Genomic DNA, 23,044 nt, shown 5'->3' on the forward strand with positions numbered 1-23,044 from the left:
GCCATTTTTCCAGTTCCACGAGCAAGAAGCCAAATTCGCCAACGAAGAAGAGGCAGTGGGCTCTTAGCTACCGTCACGCTTAATGATACTTATCATGCAGCCACTTAAGATGAAAAATGGCTGTAAACTTACCAAAATCGCATTCAAACCATACTTGAGACGTTATTTTTGCTCAACGAAGCAAAATGACTACGTCAGAATGACGTTCCCAGAAAACTCCAGCCTTCAGTGTTTTAGAACAGCACCACTTTCCATGGTAACCCCAAATAAGGCGTCGCGAAATCCTATGTACTTTTTATGTGTAGAAAGTCACTGGAAAACGATAAAAAGTCACGGGCGTCAATGGGTTAAGCAACAACGACGGCAACGGCTACGAAAACGACACTTAAAAAGTGAAGTCATTTCAACATTTATCGTGCTTTTTCCATCTCGTTTAATCCATCAAATGTTGGCAATTTTTTCTGGAGTGAAATTCTAAAAGACTGTATCAGAGTTCAAAAAAAAAAAGGCTTTGTCTTGTGTTCATGTCCTCCACAAAACGTCTACACGAATCTCGCTATGCTGGAACCGCATACTTGATATTTGCGTCAACACGGATTCGGTGTGATGCATCAGGTTCGGATTCAACTATCCACACGGATACGCTACTAAGATTTACATTTGCTAATTACTGGCCAGTATAACTGCCAGTAAGCATGCTCAAATGGAACCCGCTACTGTGATTTCGCGGCATTTGTTGTGGCTATATCGAGCACACATGAGCACAATGGGCAGGCCTGTCTATACGTTGTCTCTACCAGGCACCTGTACGTGCGCTGGACGAACCCAAAGTCGTCTTTGAGGATCTAGAAGAAGAGTCGTTTTACGCGCTTTCGTCTAGAACTAAAAGATTCCACAATCTGGATATGATTAAGTTCCATGGTTGCAAGAAAATGTAGGCTATTGACCAATTGTAGAGCCAAATAGATCAGTAGCTATTGTTTTTTTTTTTTGTAAGATCAAAGGAGCCCCTTCCAGCCCCCGGAGAGTGTTAAAAATGTCACATCGGACACGGATACGGACATTTTTGTAAAATTATATTCAACGGTTCCAGATTAAAATTTACCGCTTGTATGGAATGCATTACCAGTAATTAAAATATTAACTGGTCCAGAAAATCAGCAAATCTCCCAGAAGAAAAGAATAATTTTGTTTTTAGTTAGCAAAAGCCTGAGTAGAAAGGATACTTTTTAATTTAAATTGTTCTTAATTATTTTCGTGGCTAGGATAAATTAAATCATAATTTGTCCAAACACGCTAAAGTAAAATATTGTTCAGGGTTTATGTTCATGCTCAGCTGTTTCCTATAGCCCATGGCTAAACTATAGCTAGACTTTTACTCACGTGGTCAGCAGCTATGCAAATTTTTTGGAACAAAAGGAAGTTTTTACGTAACAAAAGAGTCAAATCCCCATAATACTGGCCGCCATTTTTTTGTTTTGTACACCAATGTGACCAGTGTAGCTGTTGTGGTTCAATTTTATCTTTGGTTTAAATTCTATTTCTCTTTGTTTTGGGGTATGGTAATGTACGATAATGTGTTTAATAGCCGTCGTGAGTTTTTTTGTAAACGATCTATTAAACCACTTACCCTTCTCAAGAAACTTTGATCTTTGCTGGAAAGTTGTCCATGGCGCTCTTTATAATTAGTCTACAATACGTAAGGCCTCGTTTCCTTTGGCCTTGATGTTCTGTCTTATTGCTTTTGTGGGCAATCCACCGAAACCCTTGAGCATTTTTTCAATTTTATCGCGTATTTGACAAGCGATCTTGATTGGATCCCGGCGGGAACTCGACCAACATTTGGGTATAGGTGAACCGCTGGGGGATTGAAACCCTGACCCTGTTTAGGTAAAAAAAACGCCTCAAATACATACCTTGTACATGTTCAGGACAACACCCTCAATTGTATTAGCCTGTTTAAGACAAAATGCATGCCTACTTGTTTTAAAGCCATTTGAAGTTTCTCTCGCAGTGAGCCTCCTCTTACGTACCCCGTTCATAGAAGTCATTCCCGGCGAAACTTGCAAATGAAACCAGTTTGAAGATGGTGATAGTGTTTTCACTTGCACTCGTTTGTTGGTAAATCAAAAGGCATCTTTTTCGCGGTCAACAACCTGCAGAGGGATTCAACTCCGCGATACACTCACATTAGTTCCATAAATGAAGCAAATCCTGAGAGGATATGGACAACTATTTGAATTTTCTGAGTTTCCATGGCACATATTAAGGAATATTTTCCTACCACAAGACCGTAAAACAATTAGAAAAAAAAAACAGCAAAATCCTTCTCTCCGCTGACGGCGGATCATTCACGAAGATTGTTTAGTGCTACCAGCCACGCGAAGAATAAAGGCTTTCAACTTCCGTTGATTTCAACAGCCAATCAAATCCCGCGGTATTGCTCTAACAGCCAATCAGCGTTGTGGCCAAAATCTGGTTGCAGCCCGCGCAAACTTGTGAGACTTTGGATCAGGCCCAATTTTAGCGGGACCGCGTAAGAGAGAATGTACGAGAACTGCTAAAATTGGGCCTGATCTCAGGTTACCAAAGTACAGACAATGGAAATGACGCGATAGTGGCGCATTAGTTGTTTCTCTCGCGCGCGATTTTCCGAGAAACTTCAACGGAAATGGACGTCAAAAGTGTCAAAGTCATTGTAAAAAAACAAATCGACAACAACTTTCCATGGTCTGTTCTATCATCGACCAAATGTCGTCAAAATGTTCAAAACTTTGCAGTGAAACCACTTGCCTGCGAATATTTTGACGTCATATTTATGGTCGATAAGATAAGAGTACAGACCGTGGAATACTGTTGTCGATTTGTTAAACGGACAAATTCTGGGAATTTTTCTCAGCTTGACAGCATATTAGAGGATAAAGCATTTAATTCTAGAGAAACACTATTTATTGTACTTTGTGACTTCTCAATTCTGTCTGGATTACATGAGCACCCAGCCATGAAATTAATTTAGCTGTTGATTTGTTCAGAATTGAGAAAGAAAATGCTTTACATTCGTTTGAGTGTCAAAATAGCGCGAACCTCACCCAAATATGCTGTCCAATCACCGTTTCCCATTTCCACGTGATTCGTTCGTGCTCAAACAAAGATGAAGGTCAGGTAATCATCCTCACAAAAGACGCTGCTCTTTGGTTGTTGGTCCTCTCTGTTCGTTTTACGGCGTATCAAGACAACTTTCTCGTCAAAAATTTTAAACTCCACTCAAGAAAAGTTTCTGTCTGTCGTCATGGACCTGATGGATACGGACTGGGAGGTTTTAACTCAGGAGGAAATCAAAGGATACGTCGAAGAGCATGGGCTTTTTCGAATTAAGGAATACTTCAAGACGAAACTGGAAAGATGGCAGGAGGTAGAGGTGAACATTGCCATAACCGGAGACTCGGGGGTTGGAAAATCAAGCTTTATCAACGCAATACGAGAGTGAGTACATCATAGTATGTAGATGTACCGTATGTGCCACGTTAAGCATCGAAGCGGAACTGATCCGCGAAAAGACTGAAAGAGGCGAAAGCGGAAAACTACATCTATATGATTCTATGCGAGAAAACAAAATCAGGAAAGGCAACAAAAACTGGCCCGGGTCCTCCATTTCAGAGATAAGGTTTCAGCGTTTCGTTTTCTAGTTTACATTGCTTAATTTTCGAATTTTGAGCGCATTTTGCTTCCAAGTCTGGGTAATTCGCTTCAATCCGTGTTTACAAGTGCTTCGTTGGTTGTCTTTACACTAGGCTGTTAAGTAAGACTTAAGAGCTGCTAGGTGTTACTTAACCAGAAATGCGTGTGTGAAGGCTTAAGTAAAATCTCAAGCAACTTCACTTCGTATCTCATTAAAGTCGGAAAGTTGAAACGATTCAAGAAAGTTTCAATTGACTTGAAAACCATCCCTAAAACCGACTTGAAGCGAACTTGCGGTTTCTTAAGCTTTGAGAAAGGCGAAGCATGTCAATAAATCTTAATTATGTTGCGTGGGAAAACGAGTAGTCTTAAGTAAACCTGTCAGTGAAGTAAACAAGATAGTTGTGTATGAAGCTTTTTTTGACTTTAAGAATTTAAAATTTATTTGTATTGAAATATTTCTTAGCTTATTTAGGCTCTAGTGTAAAGACTGCCATTGCCTCATCCTTTCGGCATCAGATCTCCGGGCCATTTGTAAATCGAAATTTTGCCTGCGAGGTAAAAACTGTTCTCCGACCTTTCTTTTAAATAACATAATATGCGGAAACAGTGGCAATGATGTAGTATTCCAAAAAAATATGATTTATTCCAACGGTTATGTTCCTAGAAGTATCAATGCTTGAAAATTTCCCGGAAAGTCAGCAGATCTCTCCATTGTACCTTCCGATAGACCTTCCTCTGGAATTAGAATACATTCTGAATTATCCACTTATAGCCTTCAACGAAAAAATTTTTTTCTGTTTTTACAATGGTGACTGGTTAGTTTGTTTATTGAGCACATTTAGGCCCGGGTTAGACCCCAAACCTAATAATAACATTGAATTAAGTTCATGAAAAGTTCGGCGTCTGAATCAGTTAGGAACGTCTGTTTCAACTTGGAACGGCTCAGCCGTTCCTTTCGTCTAGCCCGGCCGGGAATTTCGCCTTTGGAGCAACTTTGGAACGGCTTTGATTCAGACTCCGAACTTTTCATGTACCGAACCTAATGCGTAAATTATTATACCGTATTTTGTAAGCAGTTTGACCGAAATGAGCACTTTCCGCCCGTTGAACTTAGTTCGGCTGAAATTAATAAGATCGGCGTCTGAATCAATTCAGCCGGTCGAAATAATTTGGGGTGGCCTTAATTCGAATTAGGTTCGGCTCATGAAACAGGGGCACCCAACGAGAATACAGTTCAAAACCACTTAACATAGCATTGTTGAACGTATTTTAGTATTTAAACGGTAGATATAGGCATATTTTTATCCCCTAAAAGCTTTTCATCTGTTCGGATTTCCTAGCTGAAAGTCTAGTGAACCGAAAATTATAGGAATCAAAACTTACCTTTTCGAAAATTTCAGCCAGGAAACGGGTTCCCGAAAATTCTAGGTGGCCGTTTTTAGGGTAAAAATCCGTTAAAAATGGGTAATTATACCAATTCGAAAATCCTAGGAGAGGCAGGCAAGCAAGAAATTTTACAACAAATGTTCCGAAAATTCTAGATCTCAAATCGTCTCCCGAACAGATATTTTCCGAAAATTACCTTTGGGTGCCCCTGATGAAAGGTTCGGCGTCTGAACCGGGCCTTAGGATACGAAAATGGTGTCAACAAACACATTGTTTGCTATGGAATATTACAGACAGGCACGTATAGCGTGCACGAGCAATTTTGAATGCTTCAGTGCAGCTGTAACAGGAATCTTTCCTTTTCATCCTAGTTTGCTGTTTTACTTGAAAGTGTCCAGAAATTGAGTATTTCTGTACATGAAAATGATGAAAAAAAAGAACCAAGCAAACAAATAAAATAACGGCTGAAAACGCAAAAATTACGCATAGTCGATACAAAAGGCGAGGGCTCTACAGTTTTCTGACTGAAGTCAGTAACGAACCTGTCGTGATATAAGATTATTTCAAAATTAATTATTGACATTTTTGTAAAGCTGTGGTTTTGAATACGCTGATACCTCAAATCAAACGTTTTCGATACCAACTAGTTATTCAAAGTTCCATCATTTTTCATTTAGGATACCAAGAATCATCGAAGTCAGTTATGAATATTTTCTGCTTCAAAAACGCGATTCAAAAATCTAACACACCGTTAACACGCTAATGAAACGACTTGAGCCACCTTAATCTAACTGCCCCACAGTAAGAAAGGAGACATATCTAGGTTCTAAAGCAGTTGATAAACTAAATACTTTCCAGTTATTTTAATGACTGTATAACAAGCACTATATAGTTATGCACGCAACTTATATAGGAAAGTGTTGGATCTTTCGCCTTTCGCGGTTCGTGCGTGAGAGAATGTAAGATGTTTGCGAGATTCATTAGGTCAGTAATCTTAACAAGAACACAATAAAGTATAATTCCGGCTTGAAATCAATAGCTGAGTATCCCGCGTATCTTGCAAACATAGCAAATGTTCATGTTGGATTTTATTAGGGAGGTGGAAAATAAGTCATTGATTTTAAAAAAGACGGTTTCCTTTTTTGGGAATGAGTTACAGGTCGTAAATTTTCTATTGTAGAAGCCATACTAAAATGTAAAATCTTAAACAACCGTATCACCGTAATCCGTATCACTGTAATCGAGAACGGCAAAAAAGCAATAGGTCTAAAAAAAATTGGTAAAACAACAACTTTTGCACGTGCATCACGCTTGTTTCTGCCTTTGTTGCACGACGACCTAAAACTTCCTGGTGTCACTTCTACGGCCGCAGAGGTGAACTCGCGACAACAATTTTCCGTTTCTTTTTCTGAACTCAGAATCAGTCCTTCCGAATTAACTCCAAAGAAAATCCCAAACATTTGACAAATTGAATGGAATGGAATAAGAATAATGAAATTTGAAACCGCGCCAATTCACTTTTAAAGTGACGTTTCGCTGCCGTTGCCGATGTAGTTTGTTAAGTTCCCTATTAATTGTGACTGACCGGTTATCGACGAAACTAGCCTAGTTTTCAAAACAGTCAAACAAGCAAACCGAGGCGTAGAAAACACTGTCACCTTACGGCTTGTAAGAGGGAGTTTACCAACTTACTTTCCTGGCTGAAATTTTCGAAAAGGTAAGTTTTGATCCCTATAATTTTCGGATCAGTAGACTTTCAGCTAGGAAATCCGAACAGATGAAATATTTTTTAGGGGAAAAAAATGCCTATATCTACAGTTTAAATACTAAAATACGTTCAACTATGCTATGTTTAAATGGTTTTGAACTATATTCTCGTTGGGTGCCCCTGTTTCTCTACAGGAAGCTCCCCGTGTTGCTTTTCCTTCCAACCAAGAGAACTCGATCTTCACATAGTTCAACTTCGTATTTGGCCAATCTCAGTTTAAGTGCTGAAATTTGAATCTTCGGCATTTAAGAAATATCTAACTGTCAATTGCTTTTTTTCGGTAGACTTGATGATGATGATCAAGGGGCAGCTGAAGTTGGCATCACGGAGACCACAAGAGAGCCGAAAGCATACGATCACCCAACCAATCCTAAAATTAAGTTTTATGATTTACCGGGAATAGGGACTCCCAACTACCCCGACATGGCGACGTACTGCAAGAAGGTGGAGTTGGAGAAGTTTCATGCGTTTCTTATCTTGACAGCCGGCCGATTCACCGAGCACGATTTGGAACTGGCCAAGAAAATAAGATCAAGTAAAAAGAAATTTTTCCTCATTCGCACAAAAATTGACGAAAATGTCCGAGCAGAGAAGCGAAAGAAGTCGTTCAATGAAGGGGCCATGCTACAGAAGATTCGAAGCGACTGTTCCGAAAACCTGGGTGACCTGCTGAGCGATGTGCGAGATATATTCTTGATTAGCAATCACGATCGTGACAAGTGGGATTTCGCCCGACTACTACAGGCCATTCTGAATGCATTGCCAACATACCAGAGAGAGACTCTGGTCTTGTCGCTCGGCAATGCCGTAACAAATGATATTTTTGAAAAAAAAGTTCAGGTTCTGAGGGGACGTATTTGGACCGTAGCTTCACTATCTGCTGCCGCTGCGTTGGTTCCGATTCCGGGGTTATCCATTGCCGTGGATATCGGGTTGATACTAAAAGAGTTCGCCTTCTATAGATCCCAACTTGGTCTTCCAGCGGTAGGATCGGATGATTTTGTAAAGCTACATTTATCCACCCAAGAGCAAGTCCGTAAAATCTGTATAACAACGGCTGCGCAAGCGACCGCTTACTTATCAACCTATGCTGCAGAAACAGCCGTTGAGGAAGTTTTCCGTTTTATCCCGATTCTGGGTTCGGTGATAGCCAGTACCATGTCGTTCACCACCACGTATACTGCACTTCAGGAGTGTTTGAAAACGGTGGAAGAAACAGCATTGTTGGTTCTGAAGGAAGCTGCCATAGAGGCAAACGAGGAACTCGATTGAATGTATTCAGTACATTTTTTACTGGGCCTAATCTGATAGAACAAAAGCCTGCATCAACTTAAGTCGATTACCTTAGACTTAATGAAATCAATCTTAATTGTTGTGAGTTATCGTTTGTAAAAAAGAGATATTTGATTAATTTTGCAGAATCGAAGACTGAAAAATTCCTAGACTAAATTAGATTCATCTCAGCTAAAGCTGGAGAATCATGTTTTTTGGAGCTGGGGTCCCCCCAACCTCTTTCCCAGGTTGTCTCTCCTAGAACCCTGGGAACGAGGTTGGGGTCCCCTTCCTTCATGTAAATAGGCCCTAACCTCAGAATAGCAACCAGTGAATCGCTTCTAAGAATAATGGGCACGAAAAAAAAAAAGATAAAAAAAGGTTTGTAAATGTTGCCGCCAAACAAAATTCAAAAGAAAACAAAGAATTCGAATTTTTCAGTGGGTGTCTACGAAACCAATTATCGAGGAACTCAACCTGGGAGTAAACATTGGCAATAACCTTACATTCCCCCCCCCCCACCCCACCTCCATGTATTAAATTGGTTCTTGGTAAAATTCACGCGTTCATTTTTAGCCTTCTACTAAAAAGAATAGAACAAACATGATGAGTTAAACAAGAAAATGGCAATTTTAACGTACTCAGAAGTCTTTTGAATCTATTTAAGGCTATGAGTTATGAACAGATCTTGTCACTGTATAATTTAGATAAATAAGCCTTAAGCCAGGCGCTTACACTCGAAGTTTTATAAGTAATATGATTAGCATCAAAGACATTGCTTAGTGCAATCTTCGAGGAAATGACAGCAGGCTCGACCAGCCACCCCCGAAAGTCTTAAACATAGAAATTCTTCTTTTATTGCATGCCGACTCTGGAGTAATGTCCCTACTCATGTCAACCCTTCCGTTCCACTAACCCAAGAACTTAAGCTGGGCAAGGACAATTGTCGATGTAATATTTGCTGTGATGAGATTGCATGGTAGTAACAGTTAGTATGGTTAGTTAATTTATCCATAGTTTGTCCTTTTCATCAGTTTGTGTTTTATCCTAGCCCCTTACCGTATGTTTGATTCGAAGTTTTTACTATTTTTTTAGTTATTATTGTAATTGTAGATACGCCAACATATTTGCAAGGAGCGTTTGTTAGAGTCAGTTTTAAGGTTCAGTTATTACGTGTTTACATAAAGTTGATTGATCGCTTAACTGAATTAAATCCTAATTTTAACTACATCTCTTACTGGAATAACTTAGAGACTTTTCAATGCATTATACTTTTTCAATTAGGATTTTTCTGTCTTTGTCTTAATTCGTTTTTGATTCAACAAGATGATAGACTATATTAGGTTTACTATGCAGTTACTACAATTCCTTATTTTTTTGATCAATAAAAATCTCTGCAAAGCTAATGGGGACTGGTTCTGTACCTAACATTTCCAATTTCGTGCTGGAGGTCCCTAGAAAGTAATCACATCTCATCATGTTTGCGTCGTGGTTTCTTTCTATGAAGCCGGTAACTGAGCCGGGCCGGGCTGGTTAGCGGGACGCATATGCCTTTTCTTATATGCAGCCCGGTTACTGTTCATAATGGAAAACTTCAACCAATAGGCCCAAATGTCTTTTGTTTGCCTTGACCCAGGGCGGCTTTCGCTCTCCAGCACGTTGGTTTTGTACCACATGAATGTTTAGCTACAAATTGCCTATTGAGTAAGGCGTGATATTTAAAGTTTTATCCCAGGTTCTGTTGCCAGGGTGCACAATTCTCGGGGGCCCTCTAAATTCGATTCCTTATATAGTCAGAAAATAAATTCCCTGAGGAAGTTTGTGAAGCAAGGAAGCCACGGGTATACTGGATGTCTTAACTGGGACCGAAATAATGCATAAAGAGGGGGCACTTTTGCCACTCGATCCGATGACATAGTTTTACGAGGCTACGACAGTAATTATTTGAAGAAACCCTTGAGTTTGTGTTCTCCAGTGCTCAGTGGCACACCGAATAATCATTCGGTCCAGTCTGACTTAAAACGAAAAGCTGTCCGGACCACTTTCAGTGCTCTTGAACTGGGCTGCGGAGCTCTTGACGTTTTAACAAATCCGCCCTCGTTTTTAAGCAAGCAAGCAGCCTAGCATGGTCGGCCACATTTGATACGAGCAAAGAATTCGAATGTGCTAAATGAAACAAAAATTGGCCAAGCAAGCACGGTGCTAGCGCGAGTATGACCGAGGAGGGTATTCATTAAAATTGATGTCGTCTGCGTGTGCCATTTTTAAAGAAGGTAGATGTTGATGAAAACTTGGAACTAGACTAGAGTCCAGAAGCGTAGCACCTGATTATGACTTAACTACTTACTACATGTAAACCACCAATTTAGGAAGGTTATATAAAGCTTGCAGCATATGGTGGAGGGTTTAAAATTCTCACACCCAAAGACCTTTTGTCAGTATAAGCAACCTTTTTATGAACAATTTATTGTGACTCTAATAAAGTCGAAGATTATAGCGATGGAGTAAGATATAGCCGGAGATGTGAAAACAGTTTTGTTTTCGTATTACTTCACTGTAAGATAAAATAAAGGTAAAATGGCACCCACATAAAAAAAAAAACACCTCTGAGGGAGATCTTTAAAAACAAACAAAGAAAGTTTGTTCGAATGCTTAACAAACTCCATACCAGACCTGGCAGTAATGGTCGACGAGCCTACTTCGTGGGGGGCTACTTCACGCGAGCAAAGTAAGAACTACGAACCACAAACACTCTAGCGCCCTTTGTGTATTTACTGAACTCGCTGAGTGAGTTCAGTTGGTAGGATCCTTTAGCTATTGGGGTCGTTGATCAGTTATTTATGTCTGACAGCCAATAAAATTTGTCACTCGGTTTTCGTAGGACGAAGATTATTTCCGCCTCCTTTTCTTCTTTTTTTTGGACTGACCACTGTCCTTATTACTGCTTAGGCTCAACGCTGCCATAGCGTTAGCCGCTGATTCCCCTTCCATGGGCTCGGGCTTTTCCTCTTTACTGATACCTCAGGCTAATTGAATATAAATGAGATTAAATGACACCGAAACTAGGGCAGAATTTGTGGAAAATGAAACGACAAAGCAAGCGAAACCACAACAATTACAACAAATTAAGCCTTACCACGTGTAAACATTGTTCTGTTTCTGTGTTCTTTGTTGAAGTTTCAACAGCTTTACTCAGAACTTGTAGTCTTTGCCTTGATTCAAGTTTTCGGCGAACTGTGACACAATAGAAAAGGTTAGCAGCAGATAAAGGCCAACTGATTGATAAAAAAATTTCTGATTCACTAATTTCTCAACACTGATTGGTGGAAAAATGGACTTACTAACTGACTTGACTGGCTAAGTGACCTGTTGACTGACGGACCAGTTAGCTGAATCACTGGCTGACTGCCTGGCAGGTTGATCGACTGCTTGGGGTAATTAATCGAGTGAACAAATGACTGGCTGATTGAGAGACTGACAATATGGCCGGGTGACTTGACTGGTTGACTGAGTGACTAACCAAGAAAAAACCTTTTGACCTTTGTGGGATTCGAAGCCACGACCTCCGGATTTAGATCTATCGTTGCTCTACCGACTAAGCTACGAGGACTGATCAAGAGCAAGTCGGGGGTGAGATGGTTGCTACAGCCAGAGGTTTGTGAAATTCCCTGACTTTTTCCTGACAAATGGAAACTTTCTCTCACCAACTGAAATAACAGTTTCACAAATTAGTCCTGATAATGGATTCAACCCTCCCCTCACAGCCATGCTCTTCTCAGTCTCCATTTATTTATGCTTTGAGGAAGTCACATGCAGTGCAATGGCGGATCCCTTTATTTTTTGACCAAACTGAAGCCCGAAGGGCCGAAAAAAACTTTTTTGAGACCACCCCCCCTTATCTCAGGGTCTGGATGACCGCCTCCCACCTCCTTATCTGATGGTCTGGATCCGCCACTGCAGTGTATTTGAATATTGATTGTAAAGGATTGATTTTCTTGAAAACCCATCAGCATGCAATTGTCGTTCAATTTCATGAACAATACTCTACCAATACAACATGATTCATGTCCGTAAAGTGTCCAAAAAATTTAAACGTTAGACTGAAAACAATAAAAGTAGAGAGAAAAGAATAATTATGTACTCCCTGACGCGAAGTGAAATTCCCTGACTTTTTCCTGATCATGCCCCTTAGCTTAGTCGGTAGACCAACGGAGGTCAAACGATTTTTCCTTTGCATTGCATAGATCGTAAACAATTTCTACCTGGAGCACTTTCTGTTAAATTAAGTGTTCTTGATGCCTGCTTCTCGCTGCCAAAACAGCGCAAAAATTTTGAATGGGGTACCAGCTGACGTTCTGGAAATAATTATTTTTAATTTGCCGCTTTTTTTGCGTGCATGAACGAAATCTCTTAGGCCCCGTCCACACGAATTCGGATATTTTTGAATCCGAAACTTTTTCTTTCTGGAGTCAAAAATTTCCACGTCCACATGTATCCCCCGTATTCAAATCGAAATTGCCCGTCCCAATGCCCGTCCACACGTATCCGACACGCGTTTCCGGACTCACTCTAGTACCCAGGACTCCTCAGTGGGAATATTGGCAATGGAGTATGTGTCGTAAAGCGCGCAGTATTTGCGTCTTGCAATTTGTATCGACAGGTACGAGAGAGAACCTGGGAACGAGGTTACCATTTTGAATACAGTATTTACGGTAAAGAACTGGGCTCAATCTTGCTAAGTCACCGGGTAATGAAATATCTGGATTTAGCGTCTACACGATTCCGGATTCATAGCGTATTCAAAAATAATATTTCCACCTTGGAGAGCGGATTTTTTAAAAAAGTTGCGGATTCGTATGTCGGATTCACCGGATACGTGTGGACGGAAGCCTTTACCGGAAAGAAAAAGTTGCGGTCGGGATTAAAAAATATCTGCATACGTGTGGACGGGGCCTTAATAAAAGCGTTGCACTTGCTATTAGATTGATTAAGCCTTAAAACAATTTTGTGACAAAGTGAGGTTGAAGCAACTCTGTTATAAATCTTAAAAAAGCAGACAAACTACATAACGCTAAAGTGCAACTCGAGAACGCAGAGCACCATAAACCTTTTGAAGCACAAGGTTAACGAGAATAGTAACAATTTCATTAGGACAATCACATTGATCGCATGACAAGAAAACAGCTTTAACAAACTTTTAGACCGTTCTTTCTCGGATGGCGACCCTGTTTTCTTGGAATCTCCTAACTCTTTACATTCGTTTGAGCGTCTAAATAGCGGAAACCTGACCCAAATAAGCTGTCCAGTCACCTTGATCCCGTTTCCACGCGATTTGCTCGTGCTCAAACAAAGTTGAAGGTCAGGTGATTATCCTCATATAAGGCGCTGTTCTTTGGGTGTTGGCAGGAGGGGCACTGCATTAAACCGAAGAGCGTGGCCGCTGACCAAATTAGGGACTTAAAGATCCAACGACGCGGACGGCAACGAGAACGTCAAAACAAAAAAACAATAGGACTAATAAACAAAACAACAACTTCGCATATGCCTCACACTTTTTTATACATTTCTTTCCCGTTTTTGCACGACTACGACTTGAAAATGCCTAATATCGCGTTTTACGGAGAACGTAAACGAGCAACGCCGAAATTTTAGTTTTCTCTCTGAGCTTGGATATGGTCACTCGAAATTAAGCTTCAGGAACGTTCGCCTACATTTGGCAAAGTAAGTGGGTAGGAATAATTGCTACAAAGACTGAAAGAACGCAAATTCGTTTTTTAAGCGACGTTCTCGTTGCCGTCGCGTCGTTGGATCTTAAAGTCCCTTTTAAACGTGCTGATCAAAATTATTGGGGGGTCCCATGCCCCCCGGTCCCTTCCCATTCTACGGCACTGTGGTGGCGCAATTTGTTTTTCTCTTTCTCTCGCGCGAGATTTTCCGAGAAACTTCGACGGAAATGTACGTCAACACTGTCAAGGTTATGGTAAACAACAAATCGGCACAACTCCGGCTCAAGAAAAGTTTTTTTTCCTGTCGTCATGGACCTTATGGATACGGACTGGGAGGCATTAACTCAGGAGGAAATTAAAAGATACGTCGAAGAGCATGGGACTTCTCGGATTAAGGAGTTCTTTAAGACGAAACTGGAAAGATGGCGGGAAGTTGAGGTGAACATTGCCATAACCGGAGACTCGGGGGTTGGAAAATCAAGCCTTATCAACGCAATGCGAGAGTGAGTACATTATACTATGTAGATGCACTGTGTGTACCAAGATATCTTTAAAAGACTGACTTAGTGAAATACTACTGAAAGACGTTAAGCATCGTCGCCGAATTGTTCCGCGAAAATACTGAAAGAAGCGAAAGCGGAAAACTACATCTATATGATTCTATGTGAGAAAACAAAATCGGGAAAGGCAACAAACTCTTGCCCGGGTTCTCCATTTCAGATATAAGATTGCTTCACTTTCGGATTTCAGCGTTTCGTTTTCTAGCTCATTGCTTACTTTTCGAATTTTGAGCGCATTTTGTTTCCAAGTGTGGGTATTCACTTCGTTGCGTGTTTACAAGTGTTTCATTGCCTCCCATTCTTCATCGGTACGGCCGGGCTATTTGTAAATCGAAATTTTACGAGGTGCTAAAACTTTTCTCCGACCTTTCTTTTAAATAACGTAATATGGGGAAATAGTGGTAATGATGTCGTATTCTAAAAAAATAAGATTTACTCTATCGGTTATGTTCCTAGAGGTATACTTGAATATTTCTCGGAAAGTCAGCAGATCTCAGTGAGATCTCTCCATGGTGCCTTCCGATAGACGTTCTTCTGGAATTAGAATACATTCTGGATCATCCACTTATAGCCTTCACCAAAAAAAAAACAAAATTTCTGTTTTCACAATGATTACTGGCTAGTTTGTTTATTGAGCACATTTAGGATACGAAAATGGCATCAACAAACACATTGTTTTCACTGGAATATTAAAGATAGGCACGTGTAGCGTGCATGAGCTATTTTGAATGCTTCAGTACAGCTGTAACAGGAATCTTTCATTTTCATCCTAGTTTTGTGTATTGAAATTATCCCGAAATTGAGTATTTCTGTACGTGAAAATGATAAAAAAACAAGCAAACAAATAAAATAACGGCTGAAAACTCAAAAGTTGCACACACTCGATTAAAAGGCGAGGGCTCTGCAGCTTTTCTGACTGAAGTCAGCAACGAATCTGTCGTCATATAGCATTAATTTCAGAATTAATTGTTGACATTTTTGTAAAGCTGTGGTTTTGAATATGCTCATACCTCAAACGTTTTCTACACCAACCAGTTATTCAAAGTTCCATCATTTTTCATTTGGGATACCAAGAATCATTGAAGTCAGTTAAGAATATTTTCTTCTTCAAAGAAGCGATGCAAAAACCTAGCCAACACGCTAATAAAACGACTTGAGCCACCTTAATCTAACTGCCCGACAGTAAGAAAGGAGGCATATTTAGGTTCTAAAGGCAATGGATAAACTAAATACTTTCCAGTTATTTTAATGACTGTATAACAGGCACTATATAGTTGTACACGCAGCTTATATGGGAAAGTGTTGGATCTTTTGTCTTTCGCGGTTCGTGCCTGAGAGAATATAAGTTGGTCACGAGATTCATTAGGTCAGTGAGCTTAACAAAAAGACAATGAATAACGTATAATTCCGGCTTGAAATCAATCGCTGAATATTTCGATTACTTCTGTTCTTGCAAACAAAGGAAACGTGTATGTTGTTGTTTAGTGGGGAGGTGGAAAATAAGTTGTCGTTTCTAAAAACGACGGTTTCCTTCTGGCGATTGAGTTATGGGTCGTAAATTTTCTATTACTGCAGCCATACTAAAATTTAAAATCTTAAACAGCCGTATCACTGCACTCTGTGTTTAAGGCAGGAAGATGTGTAACTGCTTCACATTTAAACATAACTTAATAAAAGAGGTTCCTACCTGAAAGAATGAGCTCATCCTTTATTGGGTCCTAGTATCACTTATCGACCGTGGAATATTTAAAAAACACGAACAATAGTGGTTTGAATTATCAAGGTTTATAAATTGAGCGCGATGAACGAGAGTTTCTATACTTCTTCTCAAACTCATTAATAATTCATAAAGAAAATTCAAAGGAAATTAATGTTTAATGAGTGTTTGGATATCAGATGAAAAACTGCTCATTTTTGCATCCTTAATTTCTCCTTCAAAAATGATTTTGTTTGAGAAGAAATATCAAACATGAGACGTAGTGTTTCATCACCAGATGAAACACCTCGAAGTTCGTCAAAAATACTCCGCTGCGCGTCGTATTTTCAACTCTCTTCTCGGTGTTTCATCTGGTGATGAAACACTACGTCTCATGTTTGATATATTACATGAAACACGTGCTACAAGTGTTTTGAACAGCTTTAAAAACGCCAACTGAGTATTGCTAAATAATGTATTTTTCTTTTAAATCGTGTTAATTGAAAACGGCAAACAAAAGCAGCCAAAATAACTAGGTTGTCAAGTACAGTTGTGCAAATGCATTATGCAACTGAAGAACACGATCAATAGACCGTTCAAGCGACTACTTTCCGCTGAACTTAATAACCGTACAATAGGAAAAACAGTCGCTCGGAGCGAGTGCCACTATATCCAACTGCAACGGAAGAAAATAAGCCTTAATATTTTTTACGGAATTGCAAACTGGTAAGAATTGCTTGTAACTCGTTTTGCCGATTCATTAAGCCCCATGCAAACGGACGCAACATTGTTGGCCAACAACTTGTTGCGTCCGTTTACGTGTGAGTAAAAGTTTAACCGGTTTGAAACTTTGGGCAACTACTCTTAACAACACGCAACAAGCTAAGACGCAACAGGGTCTGCAAAAGGACGCAACATGTAGGGTTGTTGGCCAACAATGTTGCGTCCGTTTTCATGGGGCTTTAGGCAACAGTAGTATCTTGTAGTGGATTGATTTTGGTGTTTTCTCGGTTAAAAAACCTTTTCCACGGTTTTTTGTTTGTTTTAGGCTGATGTTCCTTTTAGGCGTGTGTAGTTATTTTGTTGAATTTTTGACTTTTCAGTTACTTACCAATTAGGATAACCGTTTTATATAAAATTCATATCCATTAGTGTTCTTTATATAAAGTGCCCAACCTAATGAGCATTCCAATGTTTTAGTCTTTCAATCCCGTTTTTTACCCTGGGGCTGAATTCAAATCCCTCCCCTGACTTAAATCACCTAATAAATGCCCAAGGCGTCTATTTAATTTTAGGGGTCCAATCGGGGGCGTTTATTAAAAGTGAGAGGCTTTTATTCTCATTTAAAAGTGTAACAAGCTTAACAAAACTAACAAATAACAAATAAACATGCTTTCGACAAGAACATTAAGAGTGTTTAAAAATAGCGGAATATCCACTTCATCCATATCGCTTTCTCACATCTCAACATCGAACTCAGAATCCTCGCTCAGAGTTATTGCGTTACCATCGTTAGTCTACCCTTACTTTGAACTTGACATTGAACAAGATAAAATCGCAAACCCTGGTTAATCAAACAAGACACTGAATGAATTGAATAATTTTGCTGCGTTTTCTAATTCCCAGTGTTTTGGAGTAATTCTCATATGGGGCGTTTATGAGAGAGGCGCTTTTAATACAATTTTAACAGCGTAGAGGGGGCGTGTATTAGATAAGAGGCGTTTATTTGGAAGTGGGCATTTATCAGGTCAATTACAGTAGATGAATTTTAGCAGGTCCTTGCACGTCATTTATCCATGTATTCAACTGGACAATATTTAACAATTAATGAAGGAGGCTGAGTATCTTATGAAGAATTATGGAGATCGAGGAGGGTGTTATCCGTCGAGGCCGTAGGTCGAGGCGGATAACACCCTCCGAGATCTCCATACTTCTTTTTAATATGATACGAAAGCCGAATTCAATAATTGTTTTATTATTCATTCAAAATATTCTCTTCCTAGTTTAAAAGCATGACTAAAACATGCTTACCTCTATCGATCCATCGATGTTAACTTCATCTTCGATAGTGCACGTTTAGGTTGTTCAGCGCCGCAAATATTCTCCAAATAGCGCGCACCTGTCGCCCTTCGAGTTGTCTTCTTGCTGTTCTTGCCTTGTTTTTAGCTATTATTTTGCCCAGTTCTTACTCTTGAAACGATTGACACGAGTCCGCCAGTTTTGTTTTCACAATCAAAACAACACAACCTCGTCCCCAATTCTTCTCGGTTAACGGTGCATTAACCTGCAAGAAAGCTGCACTTTTGACGTCATCGGTTCATTAAAGCCAAAATTCTTCCAAATTAGGTCATCAGTAGCTGGTTATGGTGAATTATGCGTGTGCTTTTAGCCAATCAGAATCGGGGAAATATTTTGAATGAATAATAATCATACTTAATGCATCAGTCAATTCCAGCTGAGCCCAGCCCCCTCCCCCGGGCTACTGCGGGGCATTTGCCCGCCTTGTCAGTCCCCGGGGGTGGGGCATTTGCAAATTTTGCGCTGCCCGGGGGCCGAGCATTTGCCAAACCCCGGGCCAAGCCCGAGCTTTTGACATGCACGCGGTTTCCTATCAGAATATAACACAAAGGATTCTACTTGAAAAACAAGCAGATTGGCTCATTTTTTAAGGACGGGAAAAAAGTGAAGAGGTTTGTAAAGGCATGTTCTCGATTTTATGCATGCATTTCTTCATTGCTTATCAAGCCAGAATTACACAGCGAAAACTCGGAAGCTATCGACATGAATCAACCCTTTTTGGTTATTGCATCAAGTTTCTCTTGGTATTATTTGAAGAACATCCTTTCATATTTATAAAACTATTCATAGCAGTTAACTTTACAGCGCGCTATTAGTTTTAATGTCAATAATTTTATAACAATACTAAAACCATAAGCTGGTGTCGTCACGGCGTGAAGTCTTAATTAGAGTAGCACTGTTACAAAGGAAGACGTCAGTTGAAACAAAAAATCGCACATTACAATGCTTAAAATGGCACTACTTGACTGTGCGATCAATGAAAAATGTTGCAGTGTTGACGGAGGACGGGACATTTGCCCTCTTTTTTCGTACCCGCCTCGGGGATTTGACAGCTCAAGAGTCCCCACCCCCGGGAATTTGCCATCCAAGACAAAAAAAATGCTAATGCCCGGATGTCATTCCGGGGGGGGGGTTGGGGGGGGCTGGGTACAGCTGGAATTGACCGTGATGCATTAATGTTAATGAGTTTGTATAGTACCTAAAGCGAATGTATATTCCGCTTGTAAGGAATGTATATTCCGCTTATTAATTGTAGAATCGGAATAGCAGTTCAATGGAACGTTTTATGTATCCGGAAAGGTAAATCGATGGCACCCTACGAAGATAACTTATCCTTCAAGAATGCCCAATGAAGACTAATTCTCTCTTATCTGTTGCGGGAATCTGTCCGATTTTTCCTTTGCGGGCGAATCCTTACCTAATTCAGACCACAAGGCAGGAGAGTTAAATGATTTGTTTCGGCAAATTGAACACAGTTAGAAAGAAAAAAATCCTGTTTATTGGCAAAATCGTAGCATTTATAGCCGAATTTTATCTTGGAAAAGGATAGATCTGGTACTGGTTTAATATTCATCGAGAAATTCCCACTCCAAAAACACCAAATTTAGAAAAAAAAGCTATATATTTGACAGCTTTTAACTTCAGGATTTTCCGATCGATATCCAGGACCTTGTTTTCAAACCAACTGTCACTGGAAGCTGTTTCCTTGCGTTTGCCTCATGTATAAATTTAAAATTATGCTGATTGGGCTGATTTATAAGCGATGGAGCCGCAGATAATTCGTGATTTCTGATGTGTTAAATGAGTCTTGAAAGTTTTTTTCCCTGCGTTTGGAGTCGCACGACCGTTCTTCCTTTTTCAGTCTCAGTTGTTTACACGACAATAGATTCCAGTTGTAAGTAAAGAAAACGCAAGTAAAAGTAACGCATTTGGAACGTAATGTACAAGTAGTGCGCTTTACGGGAATTAGGGAGCTTAAGCAACATCTACGGCGACAGCAACGAGAACGGCAAAAAAGCAATAGGTTCAGACTCGCAAAACAACAACTTTGCACGTACATCACGGTTCTTTTTGCCGTTGTTGCACGACTACGACGTAAAACTTCCTAATGTCACTTCTACGGAGGGAGGAGGTGAACTCCGGACAACAATTTTCCTTTTCTTTTTCTGAACTTAGATCCAGTCCTTCAGAATTAACTCCCAAAAAAATCCCAAACATTTGACAAATTGAATGGAATGGAATAAGAGTAATGAAATTTGAAACCGCGCGAATTCACTTTTAAAGTGACGTTTCGCTGCCGTTGCCGATGTATTTTGTTAAGTTCCCTATTAATTGTGACTGACCGGTTATCGACGAAACTAGCCTAGTTTTCAAGACAGTAAAACAGGCAAACCAAAGCGTAGAAAACACTGTTACCTTACGGCTTGTAAGAGCGAGTTAACCAACTTACTTTTAAACTTACTCAGAAGTAAGGAAGAAGTGAAACCTTTAGTCTAGGACTGACTTTCTCTACACGAACCTCCCGTATTTATTCGTATTTGGCCAATCTTAGTTTAAGTGTTGAAAAGAGTTGCTGTTGATTTGAATCTTCGTCATTTGAGAAATATCTAACTGTCAATTGCTTTTTTGGGTAGACTTCGTGATGATGATGAAGGGGCAGCTGAAGTTGGCATCACGGAGACCACAAGAGAGCCGAAAGCATACGATCACCCAACCAATCCTAAAATTAAGTTTTGGGATTTACCGGGAATAGGGACTCCCAACTACGCCGACATGGCGACGTACTGCAAGAAGGTAGAGTTGGAGAGGTTCCATGCGTTCCTAATCTTGACAGCCGGCCGATTAACCGAGAACGACTTGAAACTGGCGTGGAGAACAAGTTCAATTAATAAGAAATTCTTCCTCATTCGCACGAAAATTGACGAAAATGTCCGAGCAGGGAGGCGAAAGAGGTCATTCAATGAAGAGGACATGCTACAGAAGATTCGAAGCGACTGTTGCGAAAACCTGGGTGACCTGCTGAGCGATGTGCGAGATATATTCTTGATTAGCAATCACGATCGTGACAAGTGGGATTTCGCCCGACTACTACAGGCCATTCTGAATGCATTGCCAACATACCAGAGAGAGACTCTGGTCTTGTCGCTCGGCAATGCCGTAACAAATGATATTTTTCAAAAAAAAGTTGAGGTTCTCAGAGGGCGCATTTGGAAAGTAGCTACTTTATCTGCAGCCGTCGCGTTCTTTCCGATACCTGGGTTATCCATTGCCGTTGATGTCGGGTTGATATTGAACGAATTCACCCTTTACAGATCCCAACTTGATCTTCCAGAGAAAGGAACGGCTGATTTTGAAAAGCTACGTGTGACCACCCAAGACGCAGTCGGTAAGGTTAGTATAACAACCGCTGCTCAATTAGCTGCCTACTTATCAGTTTTTGCCACAGAATCAGCCGCTGAGGAAGCCGTCAGTTATATCCCGATTGTGGGTTCGGTGATAGCCAGTACCATATCGTTCACCATCACGTATGCTGCACTTCAGCAGTGTTTGAAAGCGGTGGAAGAAACAGCATTGTTGGTGATGAAGGAAGCTGCCGTAGAAGCAAACGAGGAATTCGATTGAATATATTCAATTCTTTTTTTTTCTGTCCGTGCCTTTCCAGGACTGATCAGATAGAACAAAAGTCTACATCAACTGCGAACGATTGCCTTAATCTTAATTGTTGTGATTTATCGTTTGTAAACTATAGATATTTGATCAATTTTGCAGAATCGAAAACTAGAAAATTCGTAGACTATATTCATTTAGATTCATCTCAGCTTAAGCTGGAGAATCATGTCTTTAGGAGCTGATTAACCTCTAAAGAGCACCCAGTGAATCGCTTCACAGAATAATGGGTAGAGAAAAGTCTATGAGTTTAATATGAACAGATCTTGTCACTGAGTATAATTTAGATAAGTAAACCGTAAGCTAGGCGCTCACACTCGAAGTTTTATAAGTAATGTGATTAGCATCAAAGATATTGCTTACAATCTTCGTGGAATTGAAAGCAGGCTCGACCAGCCACCCCCGAAACAGTTGTTACGCACAGATATTTTTCTTTTATGAAAAACTGAATCATTGGATAATGCAATTCTAGAGCTCTGATTGGCTTAGCCATCGTGGTATATAAGTATACCACGCTCCCCTAATATGGCAACTGTACGCGTATGCTCAGTCAAAATTAAAAACAAGCTGAAAATCGGTTGTTTTTATAAATAAAGTCGGACAGAATTCTCGATATTTTTCGTTTTGTGGGCTTTTATTTTAAAACAATTATTCCACTCGCGCTTGTTGAGATATGAGATGATTATAGCCAACGCGCATTTGCGCCAACGCGCATTTGCATCCCTTTAGCGGGCGGTTATCCTTAGTTGATTTAGTGTTTGTTTTAACTCCAAATGCACAGTTCTGATTCTGTTTGAGCAAATCCGCCCTCGTCTTTAAGCAAGCAAGCAACGCCAAGCATGTTCGGCCACATTTGAAACGAGCAAAGAATGTGCTAAATGGCCAAGCAAGCACGGTACCAGTGCGAGTGTGACCAAGGAAGGTAATCATGAAAATTTATGTCGTCTGCGTGTGAAACTTTTAAGGAGGGTCAAAGGTTAAGAAAGTAGATGTTAATGAAAACTTGAAACTAGACTAGAGTCGAGAAGCGTAGGACCTGGTTATGACTTGAGAACTACTACATGTAAACCACAAATTTAGGAACGCAATATAAAGCTTGCCGCATATGGTGGAGGGTTATAGCCATGCCGTATCCATCCCTTCAAGCGCAGTGACTGAGATAGTCAGTTCATTAACAGGGACGGCGGAACAAAGTTCACGCATATGATTT

The 23,044-nt window shown here is 40.2% G+C and overlaps 2 protein-coding genes across 3 annotated transcripts; both read left to right on the top strand.

Annotated features, from left to right (window-relative positions):
* The first annotated feature begins 3,029 nt into the window (after positions 1–3,029).
* LOC140932662 (interferon-gamma-inducible GTPase 10-like) lies at positions 3,030–9,337 on the top strand. 2 transcript variants are annotated; one of them, XR_012164979.1, is made up of 3 exons: positions 3,030–3,483; positions 7,120–8,327; positions 8,385–9,337. XR_012164979.1 is itself a non-coding variant. In XM_073382180.1 (2 exons), exons 1-2 carry the CDS (start codon positions 3,290–3,292, stop codon positions 8,105–8,107), a joined length of 1,182 nt encoding a protein of 393 aa, XP_073238281.1. In that variant the 5' UTR covers positions 3,030–3,289; the 3' UTR covers positions 8,108–9,337. The 2 variants fall into 2 exon arrangements, 1 of the variants encoding a protein (XP_073238281.1); XM_073382180.1 differs by having other exon boundaries at positions 7,120–9,337.
* Positions 9,338–14,126: 4,789 nt separating this feature from the next.
* LOC140932665 (interferon-inducible GTPase 5-like) lies at positions 14,127–22,930 on the top strand. Its single transcript, XM_073382182.1, has 2 exons — positions 14,127–14,336; positions 20,802–22,930. The coding sequence occupies exons 1-2, from the start codon at positions 14,143–14,145 to the stop codon at positions 21,787–21,789; spliced, it is 1,182 nt and encodes a 393-aa protein (XP_073238283.1). The 5' UTR covers positions 14,127–14,142; the 3' UTR covers positions 21,790–22,930.
* Positions 22,931–23,044: the final 114 nt, after the last annotated feature.

The sequence above is a fragment of the Porites lutea genome, chromosome 4, assembly GCF_958299795.1.
Source record: "Porites lutea chromosome 4, jaPorLute2.1, whole genome shotgun sequence".
NCBI classification, from domain to species: Eukaryota; Metazoa; Cnidaria; class Anthozoa; order Scleractinia; family Poritidae; genus Porites; species Porites lutea.

Coding starts and splice junctions, on each gene's coding strand:
- LOC140932665 (XM_073382182.1), top strand. CDS start 14,143: ATGGACCTTATGGATACGGACTGGGAGGCATTAACTCAGGAGGAAATT. Junction 14,337..20,801: donor CTTATCAACGCAATGCGAGA/GTGAGTACATTA, acceptor TTTTTTGGGTAG/ACTTCGTGATGATGATGAAG.
- LOC140932662 (XM_073382180.1), top strand. CDS start 3,290: ATGGACCTGATGGATACGGACTGGGAGGTTTTAACTCAGGAGGAAATC. Junction 3,484..7,119: donor TTTATCAACGCAATACGAGA/GTGAGTACATCA, acceptor TTTTTTCGGTAG/ACTTGATGATGATGATCAAG.